The sequence below is a fragment of the Planococcus citri genome, chromosome 3 (assembly GCF_950023065.1).
Source record: "Planococcus citri chromosome 3, ihPlaCitr1.1, whole genome shotgun sequence".
NCBI lineage: Eukaryota > Metazoa > Arthropoda > Insecta > Hemiptera > Pseudococcidae > Planococcus > Planococcus citri.
The window spans coordinates 55,123,251-55,148,967 of NC_088679.1; the positions used below are offsets into that span (position 1 = coordinate 55,123,251).

The 25,717-nt window shown below is 33.0% G+C and overlaps 1 protein-coding gene across 1 annotated transcript; it reads right to left on the reverse strand.

Moving 5' to 3' along the window:
• Positions 1-5,215: 5,215 nt before the first annotated feature.
• Positions 5,216-21,758, reverse strand: LOC135840858 (noggin-like). Its single transcript, XM_065357584.1, has 4 exons — positions 21,546-21,758; positions 8,965-9,267; positions 7,729-8,048; positions 5,216-7,145 (listed from the first exon to the last, which is right to left on the reverse strand). Exons 2-4 carry the CDS (start codon positions 9,247-9,249, stop codon positions 6,947-6,949), a joined length of 804 nt encoding a protein of 267 aa, XP_065213656.1. The 5' UTR covers positions 9,250-9,267; positions 21,546-21,758; the 3' UTR covers positions 5,216-6,946.
• Positions 21,759-25,717: the final 3,959 nt, after the last annotated feature.

Here is a 25,717-nt window from a genome sequence, read left to right on the forward strand (position 1 = left end):
TTAGACAGAAGAACGAATATAAACATTTTAAGCAGAAAATAAGATTTTTTATGAATGAGTTTTTTTGATGGAAAATAAACTTTTTTTTGTAATAAAAAAATGTGCATCATTCATAGAATTTTTTGTACATTTTTCGACAAGGCATTTTTGGCAAGAAAAAGAGCATTTTTGGCATAGAAGAGCCAAAATGAGCATTTTTTGGAAGAAGAATGAGCGTTTCAATTTTTGCAAAAATGTGCATGTTTTGGTTGGGCAAGAATGTTTTTTTTGGTAAAACTGAGATTTTTGGTGAATTAGTACTTTTTGGTGGAAAAATCGGAGAATTTTTGTATGTATTTTTGTAAAAAAGTTATCATGATTGATCCTTGTACAAAAATATGAGTTTTTTGGCATAAAAATTGAACATTTGTTTTTAACAAAGCGTACTTTGGTAGAAAAATGGGCGTTAGTTATTAACTTATTACCTATTTTTTGCAAAAATGTACCTACCTATATTTTGGGAAAAATGAGTTTTAAAAAAATCATCTTTTTGACATGAATGATCTTGATCTGTATGTTGGCAAAAATTAGCACATTAACGTCAGATAAAACCGTTTAAAAATATGTAAAAATAATATTGTTAGCTTTTATGGAGAATCATATAATAACTCATGGGTCTTTCAAATACGCAGTGATGCGTGCTGTGCTTATTAGAAGTATTTTTTGAAGAAAAAAAAGTTGACTGAATGAAAAGTTATGACTCATAAGGAGCTTTTTAAAATATCCAAGTTCATTTGCAGTATTTTTTTTAAACAGTACGTTAGCTGGATTAAAAATTACATACGGTGTTTTCCTTATTTTTTATTCGAGTTACTGGATATATATTTACATTTTTGAAGCGTTTTTAGTTGTTCTTGTTTTTATGACATTTTAATAATAAGTTTTGAGATTATTTTTAACCAATATTTTTCAACTTTTATTCATTTTATCAATTATTTTAGTAATTTGTTGCGATTTCTACGTTAATTTCACAGTTTTTATTACACTGATTGTAATTTTTGCAAGGTTTTATTTATCGATGATTTTTGATCAATTTTTTTCAATACTCTTAATTGTCAACAATTTTTCAGTCATTAAGACATTTTTTAATAAAATGATTTTCTGTAACAAATTGTTTATTTTTTAACCAACTGTTTGCGATGCATTCCAGAAAATTCCTAAGCACTTTTGGTGAGAATTTTGCTCAATCGGGCACCTACCTATACCATTTTTTTAAAAATAAATTTTGTTGTATCCTGCAATAAATATCAAGTACATAGGTATTTAGGATTTCACGAATAAATCCTTCATACACATGCGAGTAAGTACCTAAGCCAACGAAGTCCGTAGTCAAAACCTAAAAAAAAATCTACACCTCAGGCAGGCGTACTCAGAAGCAGGGTAAAAATCATCCCCTGAAATCCGTGTAACAATACGTGCCTATCTTTACAAAACGACGAAACCTCGATCGCTAACACGAAGTTAATCCTCATTTACTCGGCTATACTTACCTATTCATATACGCGCCCAAAAGTATATTTATTGATATTTAATAAGGCAATAAGTCATCCTGATTTCTATTCAATAAACTAAATCAGAAAAGGGCTGAAAAGGCACCTACCTATAGCCATTTTTTTCTACTAAGACGTTGAACGAATTGTATCAAATTTAATACGGTGGCACTGGCAGAGGTACCTTTCGGGACATATAGTAGGTATGGATGAATAGGCCTATGTACTAATCTTCCAGTATGTCTAGCTATACGTACGTGTTACGTTATAGAAGCTTGATTTGTCAGACAGCATCATCGCAGCGGCGAAAAAAGTAAAATCTTAAGTTTCAAACAAATAAAGGATATATATTCGAATACAAATAGTATTAGCCAACTGGCTGGAATGTAACGAGCGGTATCCATTGTTCTGGAAATACTTGGAAGAATGATCTGGTCCATTGTTGGGTATGATTTTGTAAATGTGAATTCGTGCTTAGACGGGTCAACATTGGATTATCGCTACCAAACGTACTGAAGAGCAGCAGCATTCGGACCATGAATACATCTATAGGTTGCCTTTCAAGTAACACTCACACATACATTTACGTACCTACACACCGAGAGAAAACTACTAAAAAAGATTATAGAAAAAAGATTCATATTAAAACCTAGTAGTACCTATCTATTCGTTTCCTGTCGAATATTTTTCTACAATTTGTGTAGGCCTACGGGTGTTGTTTGTAATACAAACATAGGCTAAGTATGCTCTCATAGAATCTTTAATATGTACAAAAGCAAAGATGTCAAACTGTTGACACCCGTTGCAGTTTTTCTAAATTACAAATACGTTTTTTCTTTCTTTTTTTCTCTCTTCTTGTTTTTTTTTTTTTTTGTGCATGTTCTTTTACTACATATTAAAGACTCGCCATAGGAGAACGATTAAACCTTTCGAAAAACAATAAGTCTTCAAATATTCACAATAATGGTTAAATTTACAAGATCTCTTCTCGAGACCCGTATTAAATGTCCGTTCTTGAAAAAACGTCTGCGCCTGGTTTCTGAGGACAGACCGTATTTTCTCGTATTTTTCTGACTATATGAGACGACGAGGCATCATTCACGAGACACGGCGCGATTCTCTCCTACCATCGTACGATTATCATCGAAAATGTGAAATCAAAGCTTATTCATCGGTTATTTTTCTAATTATTCAACCCGACGCCGTATTGAATTGCTTCCCACTAACCCACACTTCTTTACTATTAAGTCATCGCCAACCACGTAAACAATTTTGTCTCCCTAATGCGCTTATCGTTTGAAATCTAATAGCTCTCGGTGGAGTACTCGACTGACGCCCGTACATTCGGCTCCAGTTCTGAAAATATATAAGTTACAACGATTCAGACCGACGATGAGATGTTGGGTCAAAAAATTGAAATTAATATTTCTAGAGAGTCTTTTTTCAGGATATCAAATATTGAATTCATTTTATAAGATGAGAAATTTTTTTAAAAAGTACTTCCAGGTACATTATACCTATAGGTATATGTGATCTGTGTGGAAAGCTGAGTGTTTGAATTAGATATGATTATTAATTTATGGCACAGGTGGATCATAGATTACTGAAACTGTAATTTTCCATTCGGAAGATCTACAATTCTACTCATTCTTACTTTGCTGAGTGGGAGGCTCATCTATCGTATACAATTTGGTTTTTTATAAACAAGCAAAACGTATACATCATTGACCAAAGCACGAAAATAAATTTAATAAGAATAAATAAGTGGGTAATCGAATATGAAAAATAACAAAGTAATTTAATACGAGCTTGGGAAGCACGAGGGTGTAATCAATAACCAATGTATGTACATACCTCCTACCTGCCTCTTTCATTTCAGCACCTTCGAAGCTTTTTTTCATCATTATGGTTTTCCGAATGTATTGGGGGCTGGAGGAGCTAATAACATAATTTTTATTTAATTAATTAATTTCGTTTTAAAAATGGTTGATTAGATTTTGGTCTAAAATTTAGCGCTGATTTCAAAAAACAAGTGTACTTTTTTCCATCACATGAAAATTTTTTACATTTTCACAAAAATTAGGTACCTAATTTATTTCTTGATTGAAAATTTATGTCTTTAAATTTTTCATATTTTTTGATAGGAAAACGTGAATTTTCTGGGACAATTAATTAAGCATCCTACAAAAAAATAAAAAATGAATACAGAAATGAAATTCTATCTAGGACATAAAATGTCTTATCAATGTAGTCCAGTTACATAATTCTCTTCTCGAGAGCTTAATATTTTTTTATAAGGATTTGTGATTTGAAGTTCAAGTTTTTTTTTTTTTTTCATTTTCCATCCAAAAAACTATAAGTAAACTGACAAGTTCCTTTGAAAGAACATATGGAAACTTTTCCGCTATAAGAAATTTTATGCCCTATAATTTTGTTACTATTTTTTTTTTTTTTTTTACGTAAGATGCTTAGTTAGGTCAGAAAATCCACTGATGAAAAAATTTTCAACTGGTTACATACAAAATTGATTTTGTGGAAAATTCTTTGCCTACTAATCCGGTGGAATTGTAATTATTTTTTTACTTGAAAAAAAATAGAAATTTTGAGGGACCATAATGGGTCAAATCTAAAAAAATAAGTAGATTATTCGATTTTTATTTCAAAATTAGAACTCAGAAGGTCATTGAAATTAGTAGGTAATGTTTGATTTCAGAACCCTCAAAATTTTGTCAAAAATTACATTTTCTTATTTCAATAACTATAATATTGCATTTTTCGATAATTTTTTTTGAAATTTTGTAAAAATACTCGTGTTTGCTCCAAGTTTCATTTGTCTTGACTGTGAGATACTTATTATAGTCTTGAAAGTTTTTCAGTGTCATGAATGATTTTCATCCCTCTGCCATACCTCTTCTCTCCTTTGGAGGGTTAGAAATAAAAGTATAGTTTATTTTTGGATTTTCAACGTTTTTTGTGGCAATTTTATAATTGTTATGTTTTCTTTTCTTTTCAAACAAAATGAATAAGTGAGAATAATTTCTTCATTTCAAATCTTCAAATGATTCAAATACTACCTATTAATTTTATGCCATTTTAGAGCTAATTTCCTCCAGAAATGTCTATAGGTACCCAACTTTGGTTGATAAAAGTGACATTTCACACAACTTTTTTAAATAGAAAAAAATTTGAAAATCTTCAACTATCTTAGTCCTATGTGTAAATTCAAAAAAAAAAAAACGGTAAAAATAAAATGCTGCAAGCTTTAGAATGACTTACTTACTAAAGTTTTGTTTTAAATTGGAAATTTTTTTAAAATTTTCAACATTTCGTCAAAATCCAAAAATAATCTTTAGCACCTAAAATGTTAATTGCGGGGCTTAAAGCTCACTCTTTCGATCTAGTTTGGTTTTATTCAAATCTCGAGTGTGCCAGTTCAAGAGATTCTGAGATTAAAAGGTTCAAACCCGCCTTCTCTCCATCATCCCTTTGTAAAGGAACCTGAAATTGAAAAGAAATTCGGAGACTCGGCAGCTTTTTAGATCAATTTCTTTGACGATTCTTGCGACTATTTTTAAAAACAGTGAACTGAACACAATTTGTCATGAATGCAGCGATGATAACTCATTTATGTACCTTTACCTACATATTTAGATAGGCAGTTAATTTGAAAAATGATCGACAATAGGTAACGAAAAAATATTTTAATCCTTAAATATAAATAATAATAATTTTTTAAAAATGCACAATTTTTAATAATAAAGCTTACAAGTGTAGTAAAATATACACGTCGATAATTTTCACTGGTTTATGTTCCATAATAATTAGGTACCTAGGTACATACTAACAAATGATTTATGTATTAGGTACTTCACAGATCATTTTTCATCCATCTGTTCTCACTATTTTTTTCAGTTCCCTAATCCCCATTCATATATGTGATGTCTACTTGATCTTTGTTCCTTTTTTGCTGGCGTGAGTCTTTTTTTTGTTTTTTGGTCAAAATATACCCACAAAAGACAAATGCAGTATAGGATGGCAAATTGTCAAGTTGTTTTTTTTTTTTTTGAATAATGCCTTTGCAAATTAGTTACAATAAATGTTGAGTTACGATCTTATTATTTGGTTTTCTTTATAAACAAGTTTCCCTTTCTGACGGAAAAAATAGGCTTTCTTTCATTCATAAATGGTTCCAAGTAGGTATTTAGATCTACTAACTCATAACAAAAGAAAAAAAATCGAAACAGATTTCAGTTTTGTTTGTCATGTTTTCTGTAATTCTTTGTCGGGGTGATTTTTCCTTCAGTTTTAGAAAAATGGATTTTAAATTATGCTATTGTCTAGGTATTCATTAGTCAATTCTGCAAGATGAGAATGTGATAGTAGAGGGAGAGAATGAAACACTAGTAGGTATACTAATACCTATCTTTTTTAAATCAAGTACCTACCTATGAAAAGTTGACTATCTGATGACTTATAAGAAATTTAAACAAAGTGTTCTTAATTTCAACTGCAAGTAGTTTCACTTATCCTAATTACTTCTATGAATTTCAAAAGCTGCTTCAATCATCTCCTCTCCTCTTTTTATATGTATGTTTTGGTATTTTACTTGAAAAATTATCACAACAAAAATGAGTACCTATCTGAGATAGGTTCTTAGAAACAATTTAATGTAGAAAACTTGATCACGTTGTCATTATTTGTATACCTATCTATGAATTGTTCACTTTCTTCATAGGTGTAAGAAATCAACCTGTTTTGAGAAACATTAAAATACAATTACAATAATTTTGTTGGCACCCTTACTGATTCATAGAGAGGTACCTATGTATTATAAAACATTTACCCATTTATTTAAAAATGCAGCCAAATCTGAGCTTTTCACAAACAAAATCATCTATTCCATTAGGCAAGTATAAGTAGGTAGGTACCATTGAAATAAGCTGAGATTTACACAGCAGCAACTTCATTTTTTTAGGATGAATATTTTCACTTAAAACCTTTCAAGACGAGTTACGACTTTATTAAATGAACATACAAATAGAAAAAAACTCATAAATGTTTCATACTTCGATCATAAGTGGTGCTACTTTCACAATCATGATGAAATTTGCAATCATCCAATTGAATTTAAATACAAAAAGTGCAGGGTAACTCCCTGGTGGTATTAAATAAAAAAAATTTATCTACACAAATGATATAGGTACACATAAATATAAATATAACGAAAGACTTGTTTTACATGTTAGAAAGAAGTACAAAAAAAATTTATGTAAAATTTCAACGAGCTACTTTCATCCAAGGAAATAAAATTTTTACATTTGACCCGATCGCTTGCGGTACATTTACATACCAGCAACAGGTTTGGTGTACATTGATCTTTGAAATGGGAATTTTTTTAGCTCGTCTTGATGCAATTTTCATCCGCAAGAACAAACACAATCTTCTGGAACTGGATATGGCACTTTGATCCACATGCATCGATACTTCTTCCTCTTCTTTCTTTTGTTAATCTTGTTTCCAGTTTTGTTTGTGTCTGTAGGGGCTACATTGTTATCATGTTTCTTGACCTGGTTGACATTTTTTCGTTTATGGCCTTTCTTCATTGATTTTTTCTCACTGTAATGAAACAAAAAAATGTAATAGGAGTAGGTACCTCTGAAGTTGATGAAAAAATAAAGCTATGGTAGGTATGGTATGGTATAGTGTAAGTTTAGAAACATTCCTGGACTTAGGTAATATTGATTTTATTTTAAAATATTTCAGGGGTAGGCTAATTTGACTTGTGATGACTTTGATGCCACTTCATGATGGAGGATGACACTATAGAATATAGGTACCTACTATGAAACATCAGATGTTAACTAACTCGCCGCAAAATACACAAATTTAAAAATTATACTTCAAGATTAAAGCTAGTGTGGCATTTAAATGAGCTCATTTATCATATTATAAAGTTTGTGGTTAGTTTTATATTACACTTAGAAAGAATGGAGGTTTCCGACGATATCGTGTATCACATTTACAAAGGTAGTGAACCTTTGTGGTGTGGTTTTGTAAAAAAAAATAATATACTGACTAAAGTGAACTTAATATAATTCAATTGTCAATGTCCTTCGTGACAGCAGCCAGAGTATACCATGTTACTCTCTGGCTCAATGTATATCTGGGTACCTATTTATAATATTCGCATAATACGTACCGACAATGCCATCTCAATATATTGAGAATTTTTGCAGCTCCAGGGGCACAGGTCATGCCTGGAGGCCAGCTGCACGTCATATTCCCTAAGCATTCGCCTAGTTTAACGAACCTAGGCCAAAAATAAGGCCCCAGATCATTCCAAGTGAATCGAATTGGACATGTTGCTCTTCTGACCAGCCAATTTTTCACTAATTCTCGATATTGACCAGGAAGATCTTCTGGTAATTGGAGCAGATCTTCTTGCCTCGACAACGTACTATTGTCCACTAATGCTCGTAAAGCTCGTACTGCTTTTCGTTCATTTTCTTCTGCGGCACCCTGTGAGATTGAGTAATGTGTTAAGATTTTAATCTGAGTACCATAGGGCTCCGAGACACCAAAGGGCCCGGATTTGAAACCATCACCAATTGACTCGGGAGGTTGAAAATGGGCTACAAACCAAATTTAAACTTTCTACGCTGGTTTGCTGAAGTTTTGTTTTTTTCTAATTTTTGTCCAATAATTTAAATTTTTTTAAATTCTCAAAAATTTGAAAGAAAAATTTCATCCCCTGAAATTTTTGACTGGTGGTAAACGAGTCCAAAAAGATTTTGAAAATTTGAGCTTGAATCGCTAGAATGAGTCACAAAGATAGTACCTAACAAGTTAATAGATGCTGAATTTTATTTTCATTTTACATACAGCGCTTTTTTTGAAAACTGGAGAAACCAAAAATTTGCTAGAGGCTACAGAACGATTCAAAACTGTCATCAATCGACACAGGAGGTGAAAAATAGGCTACAAACCAAATTTCAGCTTTATAGGTCGATTTGCTGAAATTTTGATTTTTTTATAATTTGAATTTTAAAAAATTTGAAAAATCAATTTCAGCACTTGAAATTTTGGCTGGCGGCATATTTTGCGGTTCTTTTTCAATTCCCTTATATCCAGTTTAACAATTTTCCTACCGATTAGGATACTTCACTTGCGAAAGGTCCTTTGAGGCGAAAGTCAGAAATTAAAATTCGAAATTTTCGATAAATTCTGAATTTTAAACGCTTGTATGATTTTACTTAATCTCTGAATCAGCGTCAAATACTGGGATGCAATAACGACCTCAAATAAAAGTGGAATTTTTTTTTACTTCCATAAGTAAAATATTCCCAATTTTTCCACAGCAAAAAGAAAACGCAAAAATTTCAATTTTTAAATATTTTACAAAACTATTGAAAATAGGTAATGAAAATCATCTTACATTTATCGTCTGTTTTTCTCTATTCTTTCTCATCCATTTGTGATCGTAATCATTGCCCATGAGCAGCAATAACTTAGGTTCGTGCATATCTCGTTTTCTCGGCTTGAAGGCTGATTTTCTGGGATTCTCCCAAACTTTGAATGAGAACTGCATTTTGGAGGGTTCAGTCTCCTGCGATCCCATTAGCATTAAAGGCGAAGTGTCCACTACATCTCCATTAAAATTACTCGTACATATTTGTGTCAATCCAAGAAGTATCAGAATTGACAAAAAATAATCCAACATGGTTCTGCATTCGTCTACCTATTTTCAAAAACATAAAAAAAGACAACTTGAGTTCAACGGCAAAAAAATAGAAAACTCATTCTTAAGTACAAATTTTATATTTTAAACATTTACATAATTATTATGATATCGATAAAGATAGCATCCATATATGAATACAAACGGAAACCTCTCGCGGGCTTCTAATTATTAATGAAAAATGACTACGTTAACTGTACGTTTATTGGAATAACATTCAAATCAGCCATATAAGTGTATAGACCGCGAGTGCTTTGATATAACCATAGTATATTAATAATCGCTATAAAAAAGCAGAAAATTTATTCGACCAACATTTTCGACGATATTGTTATTGGAAAGAAAAGTGGCGCGTTCAAAGGGTCGCATAAATTTCAACCTTATATGTATGATAAAACGCCACACATTGTTCAATCAACATTCATAAATATCTGGCAACTGGTTAACGCTCAGGGTACCTTACCTTTACCTACAAATTACAATACATGGTTAAATACTTGAGCGGTATATCTTCCACTGTACTACACTTTTTTACATACGAGTATATGTAAGTAGAAGTACACATGGTAAATCTTTTATATTTGTATACTACCTACCGAAGTAGGTAACAAGGATGAAATTAAACGTTGCGTAAATGTTAATATAAGGTGAACAATGTCCATAAATGTGGAATATACTGCCGCTATTAAGCATCGTAGGAAGTGATAATGAATTTATTAGGTTGAGTTCGTGATTATTCCACAAGTACTCGGGGGTGGCGATGGTGGAATACGACAAATTTTCATTTTTCCATATGTACATTATATACCTACCTATACCAATCGTAAGTAAGCACTTAAACTCATTTGCGTTTATTTGAACAAAAAATTAGCAATAGTTCTCAAGACTTGGAAGGCGTTTCCGCGTAATATTTGATAAATCAGTTGTCCTCTGTGTAAATAAAGTTGAACATAATATGGTTTTAAGGATGATAAACCGATGTAGGCCTACAGACAAATGTATTTTAAATACTTGAAATGGATTTCCGTTATGGGAACATTATCACGAAGGACGTTCCAGCAATTATTTTGTGGAAAATGTCTGTTTCTGTATTCAATAGCTATGTACCTAATCAGCTGTTTATCTAGGGAGGTGGTGAATGAAAATGTTTATTTGAAGCTGGCTCCACTTTTTTGAATTTTTAGTGTTTTAGCCCTTCCCTCCCTTCTCAATAATCCTTTATCATTTTTATTGAGATTGTTCATTGTTCATTTAGGTGACGTAGTTCTGAATAAAACTTTTGCTTTCCCTCAATTGACGTATGTATATCAACATCAAAATCATAATCAATTAATTTTGAGAAATGAAAAAAAATCAAAAATTCTGTTTTTGAAATATTTTAAATTGAAATTGCAAGTTTTGGTGATTTTCAACTCGCCTTTTTTGAAACGCGGAAAGGACGAAATAGATTAATGTTCATACTTTTTACTTTTCTTTCCCAACAGTGAACTGCTCCTTTGTTTCAGCGGATAGGCAACATGTTTAATAGGGCGGTTCGCAGAAAGAAATGTTTGATCATTTTGACTCAATTCAAAAAAGAAAAAACTCATTTTGATTTGAAATTCATTCAGAAAGATTTTGAACCTCAGAAGTGCACAGCTGAATGGAAGATATGAGTCTTCAGAAAAGTGGAATTTTCAACAAAAAAAAATGTGGTTTTTTCGCTCTTGCCACGTATACTTAATCGTTTGATGGGAAAAATAGCCCATTTTCAAAAAGTAGTATTTAAAATTTAAGGGGAGGGGTGATATCATTTCCGAATCTGGGGAAATATTTTGAAACGCAGTAGTGCCAATTTTTTGGTCAATATTGGCAATTTCAAAAAGTCAAAAAAAATTGCTTGATAAGTTTTTGGTTATTCTTCTCAATTTTTTAATAATGACCAAAAAATTGGCACCACTGTATTCCGAAACATTTTTCTCGTTTCAAAAATTATATCTTTTTGGAACTGGAATATTTTTCCCAAATCAAATTGGGTAGGGGCTATAGAGCGAAAAAATTACGAATTTTTCGAAAATGCTCTCTGTTTGAGGACACATATCTCCTATTCAGGGGTACCTCCGGAGCTAAAAAATGTTTGAGTAACTTTCAACTCAAAAAAAAATGAAGGTCTCCGCTGAATTTGGTCAAAATCCTCCTACATTTTCTCTCACGATCCAACCATTAAGTAGGTCCTAACAAAGGGGACCTTTCAAACTGAGACCCTCCGACTCGAACGAAACTAATTGTTAGCTAGATGGAGAGAGCATGTCAGAAAACCCCGATAACCAAAGTTTTAGACACTAAAAATAGCTTTTTTGATTTCTGGCAAATTTCTGAAAATTTTTTTGAAATCAAAAAAACTGCGTTTTTGGCGATTTTTCCAACTTTTTTACAAATTTTTCATTCGCAGCTCCAAGATTTCTGATATTTTGATAGGGTGTCCAATAAGCACCAACCAAAGCATTTTCGATCTCTCCAGTTCGCAGAAATTTGGAATTTGTGGAGAAAATTGAAAACTCGATGAAGACTTCAGGATGGTCTAAAATTATTAGTTTTCGAGGGGAGGGGGATGTACTGAAGATTGATCACATTGGCTCATTTTGTTCAAGGGAATAATCTTTCATAAAAACAGTTTTTTTTTACAAATTTTTTTAAATTTCAAAAGTCTGCCAAAAATTTAAAAATGAACTTTGGCACCTGAAATTTTGATTACAGCAGAGGTTTTAATGAATTCTCTTTTGATCTGGGTTGGTTTAGTTGAAATTAGAGGACGTCATTTCAAAAACGTGCCAAGGTATTTTTTCGAAACCAACTATAAAATCCCCCCCTTCCCTCTAACTAACCACCTATGACCTATCCAAAAAAAAGTACATTAGTTTCGTTCAAAAAATTTGGAAAAAATTTCGCCTCGCAGTTGAACAACATTGAACATGATGTGTGCTCGTGTTCCCACCATAATTCACAGCAAAGGTTCAAGTCGTGATCATAATTCAATATAGGCACCTTTTCCAGTAGACATTATTACCTACTCGAGCGAGCCTCCGTAAATTTATTAATTTTTTAATACGTACCTACACATACCCAGCTACTGGTACGTATAATAAACCGAAAGTAAAATTTTTTTCCTGTGTAAAAAAATTGCGCGCTTTTAAATTTGATTTAATTTGCGCGGCGTGAGATGATGCCATGTTCTGTGTCCATTTTCACAGCTAATACGATTTGAAATTTTTATAGGATTCCCTAAAAGGAAATTTTTTATTGCCAATTAAAAACGAATGTATTTGAGGTTAGTGTTTGAACGAAGGTCATTAATGCCCTGTAAAGAGTATAATAAATGCGAAAAATTGCTAGAACTTATGATATTTCATTAAATTGTACAAGTCGTGTCGATGAGAATGTCGAATAAATGGAGAAATTTTTAGCGTACGATTCGAATTACTCATAGCGAGACCTTGAGATTTGCTGCTACTAGGAAATTTTTCTGCGATGTTTTCAATCGATTTGTTGGCATTTCGAATGTGTTAAGGTATCCCACAGAGATGCTCGATATCGGCGATTTTATTTTACCGCTGTGATCGAACAATCACAAGTTTATAGTGTAGTTAGGTATACACTGGTATACGTACGAGTATGACATACCTACCTACATTGAAGATCGAAACGATACTTCATCTGAATAATGTTGTAAAAATACTCGTACCTGACTTAATAGTTAATACTCGTGTGCTTCACGCTTCACATTCAACTTTTACTAAACTTGCCTGCACTGAAATTACCTATTTCTGAAATTGGGGAAATATTTTAAAATGCAGTAGTGCACATTTTTTGGTCATTATTGCCAATTTCAAAGAATCGAGAAGAATTGCCAAAAACCTATTTACCATTTTTTTTGATTTTTTGAAATCGGAAATAATGACCAAAAATTGGCATCACTGTATTCTAAAATATTTCCACAGTTTAAAAAATGATATCTTTCGACGTTTTGGCTTAATTAGGTAATTAAGGTGCAAAGCAAAATATTTGGTAGAAAAAATTTTCAAAACACGAATTTATCCGAAAATGAGCGGTTTGCAAATTTTTAACTGCTCAGTGTAATCTTAAAAGTGGTTTTGGATTTTTATGACATGCAATGGCCTTAGTCGATGCAGAATCTCAAAAACTACCTATCTGTTGAAACTGGTCCATTTTTCTCAATATTATAGGTTCGGTAGGGGCTAGAGCAAAAGAACTCACGATTTTTTTGAAAATGTCCCCTCTTTGAGGACTCCTATCTTTCCTCTAGGGGCACCTCGGGTACCAAAAAATTTTCTGAGTGGCTTTCAACTCAAAATGAAAGTCTCCACTGAATTTGGTCAAATTCCTCCGATATTTCTTTTTTGCAATTCACCCCTGCCTTTCATTTACCTACATAGGTACTTACTTGAACTAACACCCTGAGCATGCCTCAAAACTCTCTTAACCAAAATTTTTAGTACTTACAAAAAATATTTTTTGAATTTTTGGTGATGGCAAAAATTTGATTCGCATATTTTAAAAACTGTTAATGTGGAAATTTTTCAATTTTTTTGTTGATTACATTTTTTCAACAGTAAATTTGATTTCAACCTACTGTACAAAAACAACCACTCTTAGGTCATTCTGAAGCCTTCAGAAAATTCTAAATCTTCCTCTTAAAATTTTTAATTTTATAAAATTCTTCAGAAATTCACAAATGACGAGCTTTATAACGTCCTAGATCTTTGGTTATGGGAGAATTTTTAAAATTTTTGATTCTCAACAAAGAGTGTGTAAATAAGTCCCAATCGAGCTCTAATAATTTTTCAACATCATTTGCAAAGTTTGAATGCATTTAATTCGCCATACTGTAGGTAAGAAAACCACAAGATTTTTACTCCTGATATCCCTGGTGGTGGAAAAAAGGTTGAGGGGATCTCGAATATTTTTGTAGAGCAACAGCTTCTTAGTTCCAATACCTAAGTACAGAGTTTCTTCCCGAATCGTGCGCTCTGATTTTTTGAGTTTTGAGAGCTATTAATTTCAAATTCTAACCTGTTTTTCAACACAAACCTCTCAAGACCAACAAACAAGCCAACAAACTTTTTAAAATTAGAAAAATTACAATTGTGACCAGAGCTTTATTGAGTTTTTAGAGAAATATGGGGCATTTTGTGCGGTCTAAAATGAGCATACTGCACCAAAAAAAACCTTGAGACACATAACAGAAAAGTTGAAAAAATTCCTAAGAATAACTTTTGGATTTGAATTTAGTTTGTATCTAAATAAAATTTGGAACAAATAAGTTGAAAATTGACACATGAATTTTGATCGAAAAGTTACTCTTGGTGTGCTCATCCTGGAATGTTCAGAGAATGGGAGTTGGAAGCTTAACATAATTATTAATAAAGTTTTTCAATTTCAAAATTCAAGCTGAGGCATAAATTGGTTCTTCAAGAAGCTACTTTACAAAAAGAAACGTTTCAGGAAACTTGAAAAAATCCAGGAGTGATCCTTGAGCTGGTCTATGACTTCGTAATAAAAATACTTTTAAAAATTTGACAAAAGAACTTTGATCGAAAAATTATTTTGATGCCAGTGTGAGGCACAGGGTACTGGGGAGGGAGTAAGGAATATAAAAACTTCATCAGCGATATCTAGCTGGTTTCAAAATCCAAGTAGGGGCATAAATTAGGAACACCTTCGGGCACACTTTGAATCCAAAATACGAGCTATCGTTACTCTTAGAACAAATCGAATTAGATGACCGAAAATTCAAAAAAAAAAACTTTGAATACCCCTGATTTACTCTGCTGAAGAATATGGTGAAAATATAATTTAAATCTCGACAGGCGCATAATGAGGGCATCGGCATTAAACACGATTTCAAAAAATAATATTCTCAAACGTTCGTACGTATTTCTCCTTTTTCGTTTCCAATTTATGTTGTTGGTATCATCTATTCTCATTGCATTACGTCAGTTGAAAAAATAACTTGTCTAGACAGGGTCCGACGAATTTATTAAGAAATTATTATTTATATTAATTTATTCATCGGATGCATTTGTTTTAATTCGATTTTCTCGCCTCCAATTTTTTTTCGCACGTATCAAATTTCTCTGTACCTACGAGTCATGCCGGCAATCGATGACTTAACTTAGGATGCTCGATGCAACAAGTCGATCTCGATGAGATCTTCGCATAACGTCGAAACGATAACGATTTATAGATTTTTTTTCCACTGGTTTTTAAAATATACTCGTAGGTAGGTAAGTTACCTTACCTATATTATAGAATGTGTGAAATTTGGAACTTAGTTAATGGAACCATCTGAGTGTAAATTTAATAAATATAGTTTTTTTTCCTTTGTACTTATACTTGAGCCCCTCTCCCCCACAATGAAACCCGTCTAACCAGTTTACCTGTTGGTACACGTACTACACGACGACTTATATATTCTTTCTATATCGACGCTTACTTATTTCCCTAAGGAACAGAAACGTTATTTGAGGGCAACGTGCTTGTTCGTCCAAAAAAGAAGAAAATCCGAACACGATGAGAATACAGTACATGGTTGAAAATTAGCAGCGATTGCCTCTATGACATATATATGCCGGCGTAGCCTCCTACACTTCTCCGTGTCATAAATCGAAATCAAAAGATACTGGAAGGGAGGGGAAGGGAGGGAGAATGTAGTAAAATCATAACGTTTATGTATTGAATGTTGTTTGTGGCTGCCTCCTACAAACCATGTACTGTACACTATTCTAATATCTCTATACACCTGGATGGCGATTGAATTAGAAAATAAATACGTTTTTATTTTCAACACTTTTCATTTCAAAGTTGACAAGTTTACGAGTAATACTACAAATCGTGACTAATCTGACGGTCAAGGTTATCGAATACTCATAATATGTATAATGTCGTTAGGCGAGTTAGCTCGATTGCTTTCGGCAACTAAAACTTCCAGGTTAAATCGTCATAGGGTAATATTCACGTACACGATTAATGCATTTGTAAAAAAAAAAAGAAGATATGCAACATTGTGAAACGCCTAATTAAACAATAAAATGCGAACATGTCGTTTTTGATAAGGGGACGTGGATATGGACGAGAGCCAGAGTAGAGGTAATTATGGACAAAGAGTTTATTATTTTTACTATTTATTTTTTTAAAAATTGTACCATTGTATAATTTTTCCAACCGACGCCGACGTCGGCAAATTTTATTTTTCTCGGCCAAGGGCTAACCTATTTTTCTCGCTTTATTACAATGTCGATTTGTTGGTGTTTTTTTTCTTTCTTATTTTTTAATTTAAGTATTTTATTGCGATCACTTTCTCGTTCTAGTTTTAATTGCGCGAGACTGACTTTATATTACATATATGAACGTATAAAGTGTAATTATCAACGCGTATAATGATGTCCTGATTTCCGTACGTGAATTAATTATTTCATCGAGCGGTGTGTCATCGATAGGTAGGTACTGTTATTATTGCATATAATTTCGTTTCGAACAAGGTAACTTGCAACAAAGATGTAGTCTAAATTATGGTATCGTTTCTTCTTGAAAATACTTATGTAGCTTATACGTGAATCGTATGTAAGTATTTTGGTGTTGGAGCTCAACTGCTCGAGCAATTTGGCCTATAACGAATAATCCAAGTCTGGTGCAAATTATGAGCAAGCCAGTAGGCCAGCAACCCATAGAATTTGGTCGAGCTAGAATTTAGCTCACTGACAAGCCATCTTACCTGCAGCTCGAAACCAAATTTTGAGCTGTTGAAGTCGATTCTTTGATTTTTGGCGAATTTTTGAAAATTATTTGTACAGTAATATGAGTAGGTTCATTTTTTTTTTTTTTTTTTCAAAAGAAGGTGAATCTTGAAAAAAAGTCTGTAGGTACCTACACCTACATCGATTTCCGTAGGTACTGAAATCGATCCCTCAAACTGATTGTGACCACTTTCAAGCATATCTGGCGAGTCTTTGGCAAAAATTTAATTTCCTTCGGCACACTGGAATGACTCTTGTCCAGAAGGAGTTGAAATCAACTTCTTTTTTGGCGAAAGTTCCACATCAGTTGGAAGAGGTCACGATTGATTCAGTTCAGGTGGGGGAAAAGTGACCTTGAAGATGGAGGGAGTTTCCGAGGATTTGATGAAGAAATTTGTGCAGTTTTGATTTTTTTTTTTTTTTTTGTTGAATGGGTGTTGGAAATTTTACCTTGAGAGAAATATTTTTCACCACGATTGTTTAATATCAAATCTTATGAAGGAATTAAATGTTCAGGTAGGTACTAAAATTTATTACAGTTTTTTCTAGAGCAATTCTGCAGTGTTGGGAAAACGTCTACTTTTTCCAGATATTCCAGATCGATGCAAAAATCGTTGCAATGGCCACTGGAAGGGTCCACTATAGAGAAAATTGGGTGTTCTGAGTGATTTTCTGCAAAAATGAGAAATTCTGAATGTTTTTCAACACTTAAAAAACATTTTGAATCCTGTACTTCGGATGCACTACCTTTTCATCCCTTCTTCCAATCGATTCGTGATAATACAGCATGTTTTAGAGTATACTTAGTTACAAGAGGATGGAAAAAAGGCAACTTCTGCAGGAGACTCAAGATCGATTTCAAAATAGTACCTATAGCAGTCGATTTGAGAGAATGAGAGGATGAGTGTTGATTTCGGGACAGAAACGTTCAGATATCTGTCTTGCGAAGTTCTCGTGGGCTGTTTTGCAATTTCCAAAAATTCGTCAAAAATCGAAAAATCAGCTGTGGGAGCTAAAAATTTTATTCTGAGGTGTGGGCGACATTCACCAGTATAAAGAGCCAAAATTTCAGTTCGATCGAAGCTAATGAATCGTGAAAGTTCCTTATTCAGGATTATTGAATAGAAACGGTCACTTCACTTATCAAATAGGTAAATTTTGGGGTACCTATTGTTTCGCCGCGGACGATTCGCCGCGGACGTTTCGCCGCAGATCATTTCGCCGCCGCCGAAAAACCCGAAAAAAAGGTCAGTTTTGAAAAAGCGTTCGTTTCGCCGCCGTGGTGATACACTACATAATACACATCTTAATTATTCTGGATTTTGACCAAAAATTGTTGAGAAAGTTTACCTCGAGTGGGAGACTACCCTAAGGAAATTTTAGCCTCCAGCCGCACAGGGAGCTGAGCTAGGGTCGACCAAATTAAGATCAATATCGAAAAAACGTGTTTTTGACAGTTTTTTTTTGCAACTTCATCTCTGCAAAACTTCGCCCACTTTTCTAAAAAAGTGCTACTTCATTTTCTGAACCTCCCCGACTCTGTGACTTTGAAAGAAACGAGGATATTTCAACCTGCTGAGCCCGAATTCAGCGTTTTTTCAAGAGGAAGTTTTGATGCTTAAAATGTGTCACGAAATCGGCAAAGAATAGTGATTTTTGCCACCCCCTAATCCTCAAGTCGATTGCAGAGGACTGAAAGAGAAAGGAGTTGATCGAGGTTCTGCTCACGCGACTACTAAAAAATGGCAAAAGACCACGTTTTTTCCTAAAATGACCCTTCTTATAATACCTCTGGTTCAGACAAATACCATAATGTTATCTGAATGTGAACAGTTTTCTAATTTCGTTCCTACTTCTTATTTTATAAAATATAATTTCGTTTTTTATCATTACGTAATCTTTCACCACCGTGGCGGCGAAACGAACGCTTTTTTAAAACTGACCTTTTATTCAGGTTTTTCGGCGGCGGCGAAACGTCCGCGGCGAATCGTCCGCGGCGAATCGTCCGCGGCGAATCGTCCGCGGCGAAACAAACGGCTCCCTAAATTTTGCACACGGTTTTATTTATTTAGGTAATTATTGATCTTTTAGCACATTTTATCAAAAAATTATGAAATTTTCTTTCAAAATGTCGGAAAAATCGGGTATTTTTCAATTTATCATCCGTTAAAGCATATAATTTGTTTGCAGTAAAAATTGAAATTAATTCAATTCGAGTATTAGATCATTTTTTTGAAGGGGGGGGGGTGCTGGCACATAGGGGTGCAGTAAACCTCCTAGGTTAATTAAAAAATGCATCCCCTAATAATAATTGTCAATCCATATTCCTCCACATCCTTTTAACTTGAATTGAAAACTTTGGCTCACAATAGGTAGGATCAATAATAAAACCTATCAATTTTTCCCAAATACCTTACTCCTTTTTTTGTGATAAGAAATTTGATATTTAAAAAAATTGTTGATGACAAAAATGAATTTTCAAGGAAACATCAAAGTTTAATAAATAATAATGAGTGATCAATGATCATGATTTGGCATTTTTGATTCTGCAAACGTTGAATGGAAAAATGTTTCATAAGTGATTTTTTTGTTGAAGTACTAGGTAGGTACTAAATCATAAATGATGGAAATAACAATTAAAAGTCTACCTATGCATGTACTTCAAAAAGGGTTGGGTGGGGTCACGAGCATGCCCCTAGGTAAACATTACCAAATGGCAAATTTTCGTAAATTCTTGATTTTTTTTTTTTGAAATGGTAGAAAAATAATTTTAAATATTCTATAATTTCAAGATAAGGTAGGTAAAGTAGGTACCTACCTACCTACATATTTTTATTTATCAAAAATGAAGTCTTATGAAACTTTCGATTAATTTAGTTTCTTGATTTTTTTGGTATTTCAAGTGCAGGACCAAGCAGATTAGGTATAATGTAGTCCGAATTGCCAAACAACAATTGATCCGCGAAATCGATTAAAATAATTTTGAAGAAACACAAATTTTCATTTTTATTGCCAATTTTTATTTTCCCGTTTGATCTATGTTGAAGAAAGGGGCAATTGACTTTTATCAAAAGGCTGAAATTTACTACCTATAAACAACATTTATACCTATAAATTCATTCAAAAAATGTTTATGTTTACATTAGTATGAAGAATTCATCTGCTTAGCGAGCCTTCCCATTCCTTTCTATAGCATCTCTTTAAAAGGATAGATCATGTGCAAAAAATATTGCCTATGTTTTCTAACGAAGGAGCAGTTAATCCAGAGAAGATGAGCATTATGATCGTTCATGCTGTAAAATGCAACTCCCTTCAACAATTTTCCATCCTACTTATTCCCTTCTTCCCTCCCTCACCTTTCATCCCTTCCTTCTTTCGTCCAAATTATGCACGAATGATGCAGAATTTTGAACCAAAGTCGGTGAGCCTATATTGTCTAGTTGATCAGTCTTTTTACACTGCTAGTCCCATAAAAAAAACTCATGTTCGAATGGTTGGTTCAGAAACCACGAATTTTTGAAAAACTATCAAAATAGAACGTCAAAATTTAAAAAATCTTTTTCCATTCAGATTTAGATTAGTACACGATGGCATTGCTTAAAAAATAATACCTCCCCCCCCCCATTCACATCCTCACGTTCAATGGACTTTGGATTCTATCCGGTTAATATTTCAGTCATTTGACTAAACCAAAAATAAAACATTTTAAATTCCATTATCACCTGTATTAAAAATGATAAACACAAATCCAAAAATTAAATTAGTCTCAAAAAATATACTCGTTAGTAAAGCAAAATATTGACAAAATGATCTAAAATTTCGGAAATAAAATCACTGTGAATTACATGTATTATGAAAAAAATTGAAACAAATCGTACTTTTTTCCAACTTTAATTCGTACATGTACCTAGATCATTGACCCTGGTTTTAAAATGATGAAACTAACACGTGGGAAATTTAATTTAGGAAGGCACTCTGCGTTTACGTAGGTATTTGAATCTATTTAAAACAGCAACTAGATAATTTGCTAACCATTTATGGTAATTTAAAATCAGATCATTTTTCGAACAAGTGGGTATTTTTAGCGTTGATTTCCTCTACAAAAATTCGAACAAGTGCACAATAACAATCGTGAAAATGTTTTTATATAAATTTTTAAAAAAGGTACTTACAAATTATGTAAGTATAAAATACCTATCATCAAACGAAAATCTGAAATACCGAAAATTGTCGAATACAACGAATAAAACATGTCAATGAATTATACGAGTGAATTTTTTCAAAACCATAAAGAAAAGGAAAAAAAAGATCAACGCACTGAACAAACGACAAAGTAGTAATAATAAAAAAACGACGAATTGAAAACACAAAACACTATTTAGCCGGCAAAAGGCGCACATTAATCAGAGGCATCTCGTTAACAAAATACGAAATCATAATACATTCGAGAAAAAAAAAATACGTAAAAAATTGTATCAAACTTACCGCATTTTTCGCGTGTTGTGTACATAAACAGCGAACAATTGATAGTTGAAAAAATTGTTCATTTGAAATATAGGTAGTTAAGATGGTAACAAGCGAACCGTACAAACAATGGTGTATTCGAGTATTGAGGGATTTTGTGCATAAACCAGTCGACTAAGGTTCACTCAGACAGCTTGGCGACTTGGTTTGGCCACCTCTCCCTCTACACCTTGAAACGTATAATCAGACTTCTCCATATTGACCAGTATATCTTCCCACACTTAACACATACGCTTTCACACATAGCTCTTCGAATATACTCTTACCACACGTGCACACTGATGCATGTTTTTATTCTTCTTCTTCTTGTTCTTTTGTTACGGTCGTGCCAAGCAGCATTAATAAAAAAAAAAAAAAAAGGAGAGAAAAAAAGGTACTCGGCTTTGCCTTTCTAAAACGTCACTTTTAATAAGAATTATGTTCAATTTAAGTATATAAAACGTGCAATGTAGCAGAAGTATTTTTTGTCCCCCGCGCTGCATTTTTCGCGATTATTGATGATCTTAATTTTTCCAATGGATTAATCTCTTTCTCGCGAGAAGGTGGTTTAATTTTTTCAAGGGTGTGGTGTGGACTGTGGATGGTGGACGGTGGACGGTGGACGGTGTTGTGTGCTAAATGCTTTTTGCAAATAGCCGCGCTGCAGATCTTCCAGTTCCAGCTACAGCGCTTACGTGCATACAGGGTGTCACATGTCACATCAAGGCCTATATTGATCTTGCCATATTTCGGATTTAGCAATGCTTGCCTGTCTTGAGATTTTAAAGGGTACCTAGTGATTTTGGAAATTCCAGAAAAGAAGGCATGTTGTTGGATTCTCCCTAAAGGCTCAGATTCTCTACAACTCCTCATTTGAGAGAAAGTGGAAGACCATGGACCAGAGAGACACTGAAAGGTCGGATTGATGCCGAACCCACAAAATATAAGTTAATTTGAACTCAATGTCATTCTTTCCAAAATTGGGTGGCATGGAGAGGTACTGTGGTAAGAAGAGCCTCGTATCTAAAAAAAAAAGAGTGGATATTTTGAATTTAATGCTCTCGCCAAAACCTAACGAATGATCTGCCGCACGTCATCATTTTGGTGGTATTTTGACTATTTTTAGAGACGCTGGTGTGGGTGTTTAAAGTAGTCGAGTCGAAAAAAATTAATGAAAATTTGTACTAATCGTGCTTAAATAATTTAAAATCAGCAAAATGCTTCTTCACGTTTGCATTTTGTGTATATTTTGATCTAAATCGAAAGTCATTCCTCGAAAATGTAGTTTTTGGCTTTTTAAATTTTAATTATAGGTATACGTATAGGACCTACTAATTTTGAATCTTCCCAAACTATAATTTTATCAAAACTCGAAAGGCACTAAATTTAAGAGGAATGGAAGAGCCAAATTCAATTTTAGATTTAAGCTTATGAAAGGCAAATGAGATTTTATCTTTCAATTGTGATTTTTTTGCTCATCTTGATTAATTCTCCCAAATTCAGCGTTGTAAAATTAACTAAATTTCATGAAAAATTGCTTCGTTTTTAGAAGCCAAAATGAGCACTTGTTCTTTTAAAACTATATTCAAATTCAAAATTTAACAGACGTTTGACAGGAGCACAGGACACCCTGTATACGCGTGGTCTATGCATATGACATATTGTGTACACTCTTCTACTCTGTATACTGCGATACGTGATTTTTAACGAGTTACTGCACATTTCAATGGCTTTTTAAATGTATTAACTCTAACTCGGTATGTTCATTTGCGTTTATGTCTGCTTTATTCTTCAAACGTTGGCAGGAAGGAAGCTTACCTATACGTATATGTACTTGTTCATAGGTAAGTATTTACCTGTTGAAACTGGTGGATTATCTGGTCAAAATATTTCACTTTTCTGGGTACCTATAAAGTTTTATTTGTTGATCTTTGTACCTTTACTTGGGTTTTATTTTCCCTGAATTTCTTTCTCTCTTTCCATTTAGAAAATTTGAATATGCAATCGAGACAGCCAGGTTCATAAACTGTATGCTTAAAAGTACCTTATCTACATATTGAAACTCAACTAGTTTGAAATTCAATCAATGAATGTACAAATCAGTCGGTCACAATGTAATCTAAGTGTATTCTTAATATAATAATGGTGTCCGATTAAAGGATAAATTATTGGTATATAATACCTGATTTTGATTTTTTTTTGTCAGCCATTTTTTTATTGTTGGTACTTCCAATAATTTCTGGAAACGTTGGATTCGCAAAGCACGAGTAGGTACCTAGCCAGTCTAGTTAGTTTATTGCCTATCACGAAAGGTGAATGTGTCAGGACTGAGGACTGTAAATACATATTAGGTTTTCAAATTCACGCGTGAAAGAAATAGATTATCTGTTCAAGAATGTCCAAAGATTGAGAAAGATCACAATACATAGCTAGAAAATTCAATCAGATACAAAGTTGAAAATTTTATTTAAAAATATCTAATATTTTATGTTGGGGTAGGTGGTGGACATTTTTTTTCAAAATTATTCGAAGGTTTCAGTTTTTAATGTTGGTCTAATGGAGCATTTTTCTGGTCAAAGTGAAAAAATTATTGGCAATGTTCTCAAATAATGGGTACCTATCAACTTTTTAAAACTAATTATTTGCATAATTTTGGTATGTTTTGGAGTCTTCGGCGGTGAGGTTTCAATTTCCTCCATTTAAAATCTTGCATCCTGTCTTTCAAAGTTGTTTTTGCTGAAAGTGTGTCCCTAATGCAACCTGATGTAATTCTGTCTAGATTGGTTCGCAATTGATAAAAATATAGAATATTGGGTAATTTTTTCATATTTTACACTTGGAAAATTGTCCACATATTTCACTGCTTTTCCAAATTTTAAAAATAGAAAAGCAACGTGGTATGTAAAATAAATGAAATCTGACTTTTGCATCACAGCATGGGAAAAAACCTCAACTTTTGGACATTTTTCCCGAACGTTGCTGTGTATATTTGGCGAGTGGAGCATCTATGATTTCTACTCTAAAACGCCCTGTATTTTCATATGTACGTATACTTTCGAGGACTTGAAGCAGAAATATCCAGTTTTCTCATTTACATGCATTTGCACCAACTGAAAAAAAAAAAATAGATAGGTAATAAGGTAAGTAGGTAGCCAGTTTTATTTTGGCATGAATGAAAATATATTATCGATTTTTGGCAATTTTTAACGGAATTCTTTCAAACTTGCAGAAATGCTAGTCTCTATCAAGGACCCTTTGAGGAAATTTCTGGAATTTTTTCAAATGTGTCTTCTCAGGAAAATGCTTATTTTTAGCTTTTCGATGGCACTTTTGAAACGTGCAATCATAAAAAATATATTCGCAGGCCTTTTTTTGTATTTCCTTCGTGGGGGGGAGGAGCGTCAAATTGAAGTTGCAAGTTCCCAATTTTCATATCCTCCTCCCCTCCCGGCCACTGTGTTTTGAGAAAAAAGTCGAAGTAGGTGCCTGAATTATTTTTTTATTGTTTAAAAAAATATTTTTGGAAATATAAAAAAGTAACATTTGTTTTAATTCAAGTACAAGGTACATAACAAGTACTAAAGGTACAAACTTAATAAATGCTAAATTTTAGATTTAGAGCAATTTCCAAATTTTCATCAAATTTTCGTCGTAATATTTTGATCATTTTTTTTTTGCACTTCGAATAATAATGTTCCATAATTCAGACCACGATTTTTGGAAAGAGCATAGTCTAAAACCCCCAAAATCAAATTTTCAGTTGCCCAAGTTCATTTTTCGATTTTTGGCGAATTTTTGAAAATTCAAAATTGACTGTTTTTGGAGATTTATGCTTTTTTTAAAAAAAAGTACGTATTTGATCTATAAAAATGGTCAAAATAAGTCCCAAAACTAATATTAATTACCCAAATCTAAATTTCACCATTTCCAGCCATTCTGGAGCCTCCAGCGCGATTTTTCAATTTCTCCAGAATTTTGAATTTGCTCCAGAAGGCGTGAACATGAAGTTGGGCAGCTAAAAATCGAATTGTATATTACACTCAACCTGTTTAACGAGTTTATTCACATTTGAGCCGATTTTGAGAGTGACACCTCAAAAGTGGTTTTTTGAGGTGTCACTCTCGCTCCAAAATGGCTGGAAATGGTAGAATTTG

What these genes read in the sequence shown, in the direction of transcription:
- LOC135840858 (XM_065357584.1), bottom strand. Translation starts at nt 9,249, where the DNA reads ATGTTGGATTATTTTTTGTCAATTCTGATACTTCTTGGATTGACACAA. An exon ending in GAGAAAAACAGACGATAAAT is followed by an intron (nt 8,049 to 8,964) that starts GTAAGATGATTT and finishes TCAATCTCACAG; the next exon opens with GGTGCCGCAGAAGAAAATGA. An exon ending in ATATTGAGATGGCATTGTCG is followed by an intron (nt 7,146 to 7,728) that starts GTACGTATTATG and finishes GTTTCATTACAG; the next exon opens with TGAGAAAAAATCAATGAAGA.